The sequence below is a fragment of the Centruroides sculpturatus genome, unplaced genomic scaffold, assembly GCF_000671375.1.
Source record: "Centruroides sculpturatus isolate CEXI.00-Female unplaced genomic scaffold, Cexi_2.0 scaffold412, whole genome shotgun sequence".
NCBI classification, from domain to species: domain Eukaryota; kingdom Metazoa; phylum Arthropoda; class Arachnida; order Scorpiones; family Buthidae; genus Centruroides; species Centruroides sculpturatus.
Window position 1 is genome coordinate 504169 of NW_019384903.1, and position 12813 is coordinate 516981.

Sequence of the window (12813 nt, forward strand, 5' to 3'; positions counted from 1 at the left end):
AATACGAATCCTATAGTGAGAGTGGTCATATAATAATGCTTTTCTATTGGCAGTTTGTGGTCACGCGACCTTAAGCCGCCATCATTCTTCCAAACAACGTGTTAGCCAGATGGGAACGAAAGATTGGTGGATTCATTTTCTCGTCTATACTTCGTTGTCTACAAACAAATTTCAATTAATGAAAGGTTAGTAATATTGAGAATATCTGGGCAATATTTCGAATGACGATATACTGTTTATTTGTATTAATCTCAAGTATATGAGTTTTATGCCAGTTGTTATAGACCCATACACATATTTCTTAGTTAAGTAAGAAGTTATTGTTTAGTTTAACTTATTTTATACTTTAGGAATTAGTTTGCAGCGAGAAAGGATTTTTGCCGAAAGTTTTTCCTGCAGGTGGTAAGCTTTGGGAAACAAAAATGAAAAGAGAAAACTGGAAAACAACCGACAACAGCGATTTATTTGACGTAAATCAAGTATTAACAATTATTTGTATACGTAAAATTTTTATTTTATGTTGGGTTTAGTCATTGCAAATTTACCGGTAATTCGGCAATTATATTCGAAATTACCGGCTTATCGGTAATTTAACGGTAAACTCGTATTAACAAATGATTTAAAAGTAAACTGAATTACTGACAGAATTATGAACGACAGTTTAGACCAGGCATGGCCAACATACGGCCCGTCTAATGAATTTATGCGGCCCGCGATTAATTTTTCAATATTAGCTACTCCAGTCCGAATAGCTCGATGAAAAATTCTGAAATCAACGACTCACTGTCGTTTAGAGTTAACCCTCCATTACAAATCTCTTAAGTACAGCGTAGAATGTTGATAAAGCGTGATAATGTGAAAAATTGTATCCGTAATCTCTATGTACAGTACAATTTAATCTCTACGGGGTGACACCGCAACGAGATCTCGCACCACCTGAAAATCTTCCTAGGGTAGCCTCGGGTTCGGCTCTTGGAAAAAGTTTTATTTCCAATTCGGACCGGGGGCAAAAACCGTTGGCCACCTCTGGTTTAGACAAGCAACATTCTTGTAATAACAATTATTATTTTTGAAAAAACTGCCGGGACGAATTTACTTTTACAAAAAAGCATATTTCTCGAGACTATACATACGGGACGAGTCAATTTCCTTCGGTCCCTTCACAGGCTGTCGAAGTAATAACGATCTCACGGCGAAGTCGACTTTTTATTGTAGGCCTTTCGTGCGCCACCGCTAAAGGAGTATTTTAAATTTTTTGCATCACGTGGCAGGGCTGCGGAGTCGGAAAAAATGCGTCGACTCCCACTCCGGCATTTTTAAGTAAAAAGCTAAAGTAGATTCAATGAAAGAAAATTTATCAATTTTTAAAATTGTTTTTGTATTTTGTTATAATTCATTTATTTTAAATACAAAATGCATCAATTTAATTTATTAAATATGCAGTGTTCTTTGCAGAATACGTGTTTTCTAGTTAAATTATTTCGACTCAATTGAATTTCAGTATTTTTGAATCATTCCTCTATCGTCCCCGCTCTAAATAAGTACGCCATTTTTCTGAATGAGTCAGACTAATTGACCAGAGTGTATATTTTTGTTTTCCGAATAAGGGCCGAAGTAGCTAGATCGCACACTTTTTAGTTGGACTAACTCTTCTAGAAGGGTGAAATTGAAGTGCAAATGCTGTCGAATATATGTAAATGTAGAATTTTATCGCCCCCTTTCTTCTCTTATTAAATATTTGTTAAAAATTAATTTTTTTATACAAATAAATATTAATGTAAGTTTGATATTAAAAATACTAACTATAAAAGTATTTGGGTAAACGCCCCAGGCTCCTCCTTTCGGAGTTCCTAGTAGAGTGCCCCGTAAAATGACTTTGTATTTAATTAATTAATTTTGCCGGAGTCCGAGTCGGAATCGGTCTAATAAAGTTATCAGGAGTAGGAGTCGAGTGTTTTTTTTTACCGACACCGCAGCCCCGGTAAAGCGGACGAGTACACTACAATAAAAGGTCGACTCCGCCGTAGAATTGTTATTACCTCAACAACGTGTGAAAGGACCGAATGAAATTGACTCATCGTGTACACAGTATGTAGAGTATCAAAATACATACCGGTATATTTTTTCTGTAAAATCAAATATTATGACATGACAGACATTAAAATAATGCTGATTATTAATTATGTCTTTTTTTATATTTTGAACGAAGGCTCTTAAAAACATAATACATTTAGGCTCTCGTGGTCTAATCTAGATCTAATTTACTTACAAATGGCAACTGTATTAGAAAAAAACTCTCGTGGAATCAATACTAGTTGGACGTACTGTCATTAGAGCACGGAAAACATTCTTACGATGCGTTCCTTGTATTTTTTGCTCTACTAAATAATTAATTTCTTTCTTAACTATATCTTTCACACTTTTAAATTTACTTAAAATACTTTTATCAGTGTCTACGCGCGTATGTTTAAGGAATAATCCAATATCTCTTTCATCGTTAAATATGACTTTTCTATCGTGCACTTTGTTTTCGTTCCTACGTGAGAAGTAGATGGTGTGGTAGTCATGAACATCTTTTAACAGAATCTGAGTCTGAACTAATTTCGGAGATTACGATTGGTTTTCATTTTCTGGTAAGTGCTTGATTATCTCTACAGTCCCATTCAAAATTGTATTTTTGTTAACATTATTGGATATTTCGTGTGACTTATATTTGTTCAATTTTCCTGGGGGTTATTATATTCCAGAAACAAGGCCCGTGTTTGGAGGGAATCGAGTTATAAACAGACTAGGAAATTCCTTTCAGTAACCTTACAGCCCGTTCGCACCGAGTATTTCGATCTAGATTGTGATCAAGGTCGGCGACTACGCCGTGGTGCGACCTCTCTCGACCGAAACGAGGTTCAATCGCGATCGACTCGAGACAGTCCTCGAAACTAGATCCAGTCATAAGAGAGATCCCACAATCTCACGCCCGCGAGAAAATACAAGATGGATGCTGAACGCGTGTCAGCCCATCGACAGAGAAATAAAAAAGTCATCTGGAGAGACGATGACATCTGTCTATTATTAAATATATGGCAAGAAAAAGTATTTATTTCTAAGCAAAACTTCCATTTTGTTTGTTGTGTTCGTGACTTACCGCGCAGTTATGACAGTTTTATCATCGCGTGTAATAGCCGGGTTCTTCTCGAGGGACTGCCTGCGCGAACAGCACGACGTTCGACTGGCGACAGTCACAATCTAGATTATAGGTAAATCGAGATCGAAATGAGTCGTGGATTGTGTGCGAGCGTAGTATTAAATTACAAATGGAATGACCCATCACCACCCGCACTGTTTTCTCGCTATGGTATGGGGTTGCTTCCCACGAGTATTTCCCTTGGAAAAGGAAAATTGCTTCCCACGAGTATTTCCCTTGGAAATTTTAGGAAAATGAATATCGGGTTAATTAACTGTTTATTACCTCGTACGAAGACTTTAACTCAGCAATAATTCGTAACACGACAAAGCTTCAAAATGTAGTTTTTCATTGTAAATATTTTCACCAGTTGAGACCGAAATTTTCACAAGAAGAGTACAACTATAATAAAACACAAGAACAGTACGTATGTTCCGCAAAGAAAAAACACTGTCCGATAAAAATCGACAACTTTCCAAGTATAGTACGGATCAGACTGACCCGACTACACTATAAATAAACAATCCTATGGTTGAGAGTAAAGCCCTTCGAGTACCCGGCTCGTACTTACATTATAAAAATATTGTTATATTGAGGGTTAAGTACTACACTTACCACTTAAACTGTGATCTTACGTGCTTTATAATAATTAAATAAAATCTAGAAGATAGCTAAATTCGAGATGAAACAATGTAGATTTATATCACTTATTTAATTGTCTAAATCCGAAATCTAGGAGCAAAGAACACAATCTAGATTTAGATGAGAAAAACAGGTTCTACAATGACAATTCCATCCCACACGTGGTTTAACTTAAAGTAAAATGACGGTTGATAGTACCCGTCGTTGTCACCGAGAGCGCAGTATCTAAGATCACGGCCACTCTATTTACTTTAAGATAAAGTAAATAAAGAAGCCGGTTCAAAACGAAAACCCGTAAAACCGGAAAAATAATTCAGTACCGCGCGATTTCCGATTTTTTACACGGGTTTTACCGTATTAAATTTTAAGCATTAGCCAAATTTTAACTTTTATATTCAACCGGCGTTACTCGATGTATCAGCAAAGCCTTGTTCCATAATTTATTTGTCCCAGTTCCGACGTACAATTTTTTTTCTTTTATTAATCAGCAACGTAGGTGTTGGGTTAACGACTTAGTCATAACGACTATAACAATAACTTAATATAAAATTTAGAACGATTTTTTTTACTATATTAGAATTAAAACTTAGTGCATACCATACTAAAGACGGTGCTAATTTAAATGGTAATGCAGAATGACGTCTTGCCTTACAACGTATTCTCAGAAGTTATACATACAAAAACAAATGATAAACTAAACAAAAAATTATAATTATCTATTTACTTAAAATAGAGATATTTCTTACAAAATTGTGAAACCAGGTAATGCGTTAAATTCATCTGTGTTAGTAAATAGTGCTTTTACGCAAAAAGGTATTTAAGTACAAATGAAAAATCGACTGAAATTTTATATCCCAATCCGCGAAACTCTAAAATAATTCACCCGTTAAGTTCAAAATTAAACGTTTTCAATATTTTGGATTTAGCAATAAAATATTTATAATTTTACTGGCATTCGTAGAAAATCGGTCATATACTTGACTCACCTTTCTGTAAATGAGACTGCAACAAGCCGCTCTTAACTGCATATCTAATCTCTGCGTGTTGAATATTAAAGAATGGATGCATAACATATAAAGGAATAAACACATACAAACTCCCGCAGCCGATAAGCGAGCAATCGTTTCCGTGTCTGCCGTTTGATCGTCAAAATAATCGATTACTATTCCTAATAAGTACGCCTGGACGATAAGTAAAAAACATTCCTATAAAATATAATTGGAAAGTTAATAAATAAACCTTTTGCGTAGTAATATTTAATCTCGGAGACCCTTACCTGCAATATCGGAAGGGTAAAAAGAAGTAAGTACTTTCTTCCAAATATAGGTATTAAAGTCTTTAATAAACTGGGCTTTTTCTTTTCCAATTCTTTTTTCCATTTTCTGCAGAAAAAGTCGTAAAGCTTTCGCTCAACTTCGAATGAATCTTTCTATTGAAATCGTAAATGTTTTTCAAATCGAATAGCAATGACGAGTCATTGAAATATTCGAACGAATCATCAAATGAGTTATTAGTCGTCAGGATATATGTCCCGCACGTACCGCACAAACTTTTTGTAACGTTACGACACTATTTTAAAACCGCATCTAATGTAAAAGAAAGATATTACCAAGTCATTCTATCGCATAAAATCGTATTGAAACCAATGCACATTTATCGCAACTAAGCGTAAGATTGCTTAATAACACTGGAACACCGCAAAGGTAGATTATAGCCTTCATTATCAATTAGTTTTCTTAAGCAGGCTTATACTTACTTCCCGACAATTGAATACGACAAGAGAAGATCGATACAATGCTCAATTATTTACTTTGGCGATGAATTTTGATAGGTTTATTTCTTTTACATTTCTTGATATTTTCTTACCTTCTAATATCGATAGCTTTCCGGTATATTACGTGTTCGGGTACTCGATATTATCGCTTCTCAAATACGTACAACTAAATAAAAACGGAGCATGCGCGATGTCTAGATGTTTGATTGGTTTAATTCTTTAATACGTTATGTAGTAATTTGACAATGGCGTTTGGAACGTCGAGCGTGATTCCACTGACGGTTCAAACGCCATTGTTAAACTTCTAGGCTTACGGGAATGCGGCGCTGAACGTCCGAAGTTCACGTTTTCGCCACGAAACCGTCGGCCGCAACATCTCCTTCCGAGGCGTTCGGCGAGTATGGAAATAAGCACACTCGACCCGAAACGAGTCACGAGATCCTAGTCTGTACACGCATAGTGTTATTTTATTTTATTTGCACGGCATTTAATTTTTACAGCCGAATTAAATGTTTCTACTCCGTACGTAGAATTGATTTCGTAGATTATAAAGTTAAAGGAAGAAAAGAAGCAATTCAGTAAAATATTGTAGAAGTTTACGGGCATTGAAAGAACGTATTCTTAGAGGAAGGTGGAAAAAACCGCCATAATCGGAGACTTCGCTACAGTAAGGAAGTAGACCGCGTTGAAAAATCTAAAATTACAGATCATTTCTTATCCTTAAAATTCGGGTTTTCGATTGTTCCCAAAATTAAAGGAAATATTAAACTGGAACACTCGGATAAATGTATCGCTCTGTAACGCGATTACGCCGAAGAATGGATACTCGCCATTAAAGTAAACGACGGTTACTACGTTTTGAAATTTGTGGCGTCGTTTTACTCCCTCTCGAACTAATTACAGGCCGCAAGATATAAAATGTTAGTTACGAAACAATTATTTGCCGGTTAAATTTGACATTTCTTTAAAATTGTCATCGCAAAAAAGTTACTTTCTTTTTACGATGAAATTAAGAGTTTGTTTATCCTTTTAAGCGTAAGCAGAGTACAACGCTGTAAATACATAAAAGAATACTTTATATAAATACAGTAAACAGTAAATTGCTTATTGTTTCGTTTCACGGAAGTGGATCCCGTCCAGCCTTTTTCTGCTAATCGCAAGTACTGTACTTTTTTATGCCACGTTTTTGACGCGGCGTTGTTCGAAACGTATCCACCGAGCAAGAAGAGGAACGCCTGTATTTAAAGATATTAAACAGTTTCGGAGGCAAAATAGCACCAGATTTCATGGTGTGATTGTCTTTTCCGTCCAAGTCGTTATTAAAATTAATTTGAAAAGTGTTAAAATTTTTCGAGACGAATAGAGCGCATTTGAAATTGCACATTTTATAATACCCGTAGGCCTAAATGAATATGAAATTCGAGTTTAGAAAACGCGTAAACACAATTCTCCGTAGGCTACCCGAAAGCGAACGATACTTCCCACCGGGTTAGGTAAAGGTTAAATAATAACGAAAAACAAACGTGACAAAAATAAAAAATTCCGCGAGTGAAGAAGAAAAATAAATATGCTAACGAATTGTTTTTTGGCGACACTAACGTTCGGCTTCTTAACTTACTCTTGTAGTAAATTTCCTAAATATTCCGATCTGTCTTCGGGTAGTACTCGGTCCGAGTCCTTTTCTTCGATACCTTTCTTCCACCCAATTCTCAACAACGGAAGGGGCCAGCTGAAATCCAATTACAATAAAGATTACGCCTAGGTGGAAAATTGCCCAAAACAATTAGATTTATACGAAATTGTCTTATTATTAAGCGTAAGTAAGAGAGAAAAGGAAGACAGTTGAAGACAAATACGAGTGTTTAAAATCATTTACGCCAAGGGACAGTACGGGAGAAGCGGCGATAGCAGTTTATTTTTTGGTACGCGCGACTTAGTCTTTTCCACACGAAATGGCAGCGTGGGTAAAAGTAATACCCATTTGGGCGTCACCCTTTAAAGGCTAGGAAACGGCCGTCGATAACGGCGAAAGAAGGACGGACGCATTACGTTAAAATGGAGTCCGGTTAAATAACTTCTCAGTAAACGGGGATCGGTGTCCTTTTATCGTAGGATGAGAACGGTGGGTGATGGATGTCTGACGACGTAATTACGACGCGGTAAAGTAAGAAAAGTAACGTACCAGAAAAACATCCGGGAGAAGAGTCCGGCCGTCCGGTAGGAACCGACGGGACTTCCTTTTTCCATCGTCCTTCCTGTAATTGACGATTTTCGGGCGCGGTCTTTTCTTAACGTTTCTTCGCGTTTTATTTGGGAATCGAGGCCCCAGCACGACGGGTTTTCGGTGCTGCGAGACACCGACGGAATGAACGGACGACAATTGGATTTAGTTCCGCCGGCGCGGACCTCTTGGGCGGGAAATGTGGGTCGACCTTCTTTTTTAAACGCCAATCGTCGCCGGTGGATTACGTCGGCGTTTTTAATAAATGGGCCATTGGAGGCGTGGGACGAACGAACGACAAATTTCTTCTCCACCCGTTCCCCCACACACTTTTCATCTTTCTTTTACCCAATAATTTCCCAATGGTTTTAGAATTTTAGGCTTTTACCGTCACGTGAACGATTGCCTACTCATTTACCACAGCGCCCAAATTGAAATTAATCAATTTCCAATACACATCGATAACCCAGACCTAAATATAAAATTTAAATTACAACTGGGAAAAACCACCAATTATCTTTCCTGGATACTTTAATAACTAGATTAAACAATAGAATTAAAGTTAATAGATATATTAAAGAATGCAACGTTAAAAATATTATAGATTAGAATTCAGAAACACCTTTATATGTAAAGAGAAACACATTCGACTGGTTTATCAACAACATAAAAAATAGAACTACAGATATAATAGATGAAAATTCCGAATTTAACGGCATTATTAAACTATATTTATTGAATAATTACCCCAAACATCTTTATTAAAATGACTAGGTAGATTAAATAACAGAACACCAGAAATAGCCCAACCAAATCCTGTCAGGTTTCGTACGTCAGAAATGTTCTCGAAAAAACTCAAGCAATTTAATACGCGTGTTGTTCCCGCTCCCACCGAAACGATCCAGAAAAGATTAAGCAACAATAATGCTATTATCGACATTTCGGAGAAAACAATGCGGTTTATAATTTTTTTAATTTTGCTGAGGAACCAAAGGAGAGTTAAAGTGTTATAGTGTTACCACCCGTCCGGTTTTTACCCGGTCAGTCCGGGGGAACTATCAATTCTGTCCGGAAATTTCGTGCTTGACCTGTCGTTGTTTTGCTTATACGATTGATACACGTCTCCAATCTCCAATAGAGCTAAGTCATCTGTACTTCTTAATTTAGGTTACTTACGTTACTCCCACCCGAGTCTCCCTAGTCCCTAACTCTGATATAGCACGTTATTCTTCGCATTGCAAAATGACATGGCGCATGCGTCAGGAACTTCTGTTCGAACAAACCTCACTCGCCGTCCGGGTCGGCGATTTTGAAAAGGTGGCAACACTAATTCGTTTGAGATATTAAAAACCGAAAGAAATACCACCAAACGCAAATTATACAAACATTTAGAAATAATCAGTGCCGGCCCGAGGCAAGTTTTAGGATGGAGCGAGATCCTATTATGGCGGCCCCTTGGTTGCCCCTAATTTATACCCTTTAATTTTCTTTACCACTGAGGCGCCCTCTAGGACTTAGCGCCTGGAGCGGCTGCTCCGTTCGCCCTATGGTAGGGTACGACTCTGAATCCGTAATAGCTAGATCTCATCCGAAACCTATTAGCCAGCAGGTAATACTTATATAACCGTCACCGGATACCACTCTATAGTAGGGTAGCTTCTGTAGTAGAGAACATTGTACCGACTGACCGTCTACAAAAACGTACGTAATCTTTCTTAAAACAACTCTTACTTTTGTAACCGTAATCTTGTTTATAACTTTGCATTAGGTTCTTTTACCATAATATTTACTTCATAGCTAATTTCATTGGCAACAATTTTAAATCTCATATTGCTATTTGTACGGAAGACATAACGCAACAAACGTAAAAAATCTCGAAAACGAAGTCCACCACGCATCGGCAACAAAACAGATTGTTTCTTTTACGTATATACAAAATGTAATTTTGTAATATTTTAATCATGAGCACGTTTGTAACGGAAATGCGCTCGTATACCACCAAATTGAAATAAATACGACCGAAGAAAGACAGACAACATGTCCGAAATGCATACTGTCGTGGGAATAAACCTGTCTATCTACATCCGTGTGATTATTCCCAGAACATCAATAGTGTGTGATAAGTACAGCCAATAGAGCTCCGTAAAGCCAAAACGTATTCAAAGTTTCACACAAAGGCAAACGTATTGTAACACAAAGGCAAAAAGCAATTCACCAATCTACATTTTAAACGAATAATAACGTCACGACAGCTACTACCGTGTTTATATTTCTACAAGAAATTTCGAATTCTTCTTCATTTATTTTATTCGGCTGATATTACCCAAATATTTAGTTTGAAATTTTAGGTTGCTTTTATCCTTACTAACCTACAGTTTAAAACGCTACTTAACGGTTTATTTACCTTTTATTCTTATTCGTTTGATACCGGTTTACGTATCATCACAGAATTACTATTAATTACTCCCCCGGAAGGTGATAAAGGGATTCCGCGAATCACGCATTTTTAAATTTACGTTTATGTCAAGAAGGCCTAAGAAATGGAGACAAAGTGATTTAGGTTTCCACTCGAAAGAATTCGCTTTTCAAAAGGGGATCGGGTAGCGCTAGTCACCGCGACCGCATTAAGTCAGATGTGACTAAAAAAACTACCGATTCCGCTACGGATTGGAGGGCCGAGGAATCTACAAGTTGGATAAAAGAGGAAGAAGGGAAAAGACTAGGTGGAGTCGAAGCCATCCATTTTTCTTGCCGTAAATGGTGGTGAAATAAATGGATTCGGTCTAAGATAAAACGGGCGGTAAGGTGATTTTTCTGCCGAACTCAAACTCGGGAGTCGAGACGCACAATCCCAAAGTTACCGTTATCATTTATCGTTTTTTCTGATTTTGTTTTTATAATTTCTAGGTGTTGGGACCATTTTATTTAATATACGTTAATTTCTTTCTTTTATTTTTATTGAGTCTTTTTTGATTTCGCACCCGATGTTATTACACTGTTTTGTTACTTGGGATTTTCTATTATCGTTTTACGTGTTGAATAATGTTTTTAGTCTTGTTTTTGTTTCTCTGATATATTTGCGACTTTACTGGCAATTACACTTAAAACTGTATAAAGTACTACATTGCCATTTTTCCCATATCCTATTTACGTTTTTATTGACTAAAGTACTCTTTTTCAATTTACGTGTTCGATTATACTTTTCGCTACTCTTTTATATTTTGGAAATTTCTTGTTGTATATTCTAATTTAATATACTGCTGTAAATGTGTGTCTTTTATTTTTTACACAAAACTCGTTTAGTCGTTGTAATAGTGTTTCGGATATCCATTTAAAGAGAACGTTTCAGAAATTTCTTTAATCTACTTCCTTTTTTCTTTGCTCGAAAATTTTTAAATTAACATACCAAAAACGTTTTCCTTTATCTAGGCTGTACGTGACTCGTGAAGTTTGACACGTATCTATTATATTTGACCTCACACTGTTTTATATATTTTTGCGCTTATCGTATTTTTTCTTTCGATTCATTCTTTTTTTCATTCTTTCTTTCGATAATACATCCGAATAGGCTAATTTATTACTTCTTTCGTTTTCTGTTTAAAATTAAAATTAAAATTTTCATTTTTAAAAAAATAATAAATTTTAAATTTAATTTATTAAAATTAATTTTAATAAATTAAATTTAATAATTAATTTAATATCAATTTATATTACTTTTTTATTGTCGAAATCCTATATAATGTTTTAACCTCACTAATTATGGCCGAGGTTAGCGTACGATAGTATTTTAAAATGCAATTCTACGTTTTTATACAATGGAATTACTGTATGTTATACATAACTTAATTGTTTTAAAAAGCATATAAATTATTAATTAATCGATAATTTAAATATTCTCTTAAATATGCGGCGAGAAAAAGAATTACAGAGAGCGAAATGTAAATGATTTACGAAATCCTTTGCCCAAATATAACTTTACGCGACTCGTAAAATAAATATAAAAGGAAGGAAAATCAGCGATTTTTATTGTGTCGAGTCGTATTTATATTTACGACGTGGCCAACGAAATTAAAAAAGTAAAACTACTTTTCGCGTATTGCTCAATTTTTCTGGCCTTATTTACATAAAACGTAGTTAAAAGGAAAATTGCGCAAGATCTTTCTCGGTTATTCGTCTCGCATTTCATAACAGAACATGAATTATTTATCTTAAAACGTAAGAGATTTAGATTTTAGTCACGCGCAATTAGAAATACGGGCTGACCCGTAATCCATCGACCGTTTTATATCTTTAGGATCCTTTCGGATCGGTTGCTAATTTCTATACCTTTAGACCCGGCCAACAGATTTCGGAGTATCTTACAGAAGAAAAATGCGGATAACATTTAAAATTTAGTTTACAATAGATAAATTTTAAAAAATCTGTTATCACCCATTTTACTTCACAAAGATGATATACAATTTTAAATTAATAAAGTAATCATCTGTACTTTTTAAAAAGAAGTGACCTTTTTATATTATAATTTATTTTATTTCTTTATTCTAGATTTTACGTATTCACATTCTTGACAAATTACCAAGTAAATAAATGCAAATTTTGGACGAATTAAAAATTTACACGAAAATTAAATAACTCGCCGGTCCTCTTTTCTAATGTCTGGCCATCTTCGATGGGGTTTCTCTAACGGGATCCCTGCTGGTTTTAACCGGGGAAATTCTTCTCATTCCGGAAAATCCCGCAACTTTCTTACAAGTTGACTTTTTACTTATTCTGTGTTAAGGCTGAAGAAATTTTGCAAATAGAAAGTATAATTAACTCATAAACTGTCAAAATACAAACAATTGTACATTTGTATTTATTAATTTTAAGTCCGCTTATTAGTTTTTAAATTTTTGCTTGTTGTGGTACGTCACAGATTGTCAATGTTCAATATATATCTTATTTGTGGCAGGACTCTGAAAATTCTGTAGTAGTCAGGACCCGTAATAGTTCGAA

At 35.5% G+C, this 12813-nt stretch overlaps 1 protein-coding gene across 1 annotated transcript in view; it reads right to left on the reverse strand.

The window, feature by feature from the left end:
* The window catches only part of LOC111631530 (multidrug resistance-associated protein 4-like), a 69345-nt gene extending 61501 nt beyond the window's left edge, over positions 1-7844 (reverse strand). The window contains exons 1-4 of the mRNA XM_023375786.1: positions 7780-7844; positions 7216-7326; positions 5100-5205; positions 4810-5028 (exon numbers count right to left, since the gene is read on the reverse strand). Of these exons, the coding sequence (XP_023231554.1) occupies positions 4810-5028; positions 5100-5205; positions 7216-7326; positions 7780-7844 (501 nt within the window). The remainder of the gene's footprint in view (positions 1-4809; positions 5029-5099; positions 5206-7215; positions 7327-7779) is intronic.
* Positions 7845-12813: the final 4969 nt, after the last annotated feature.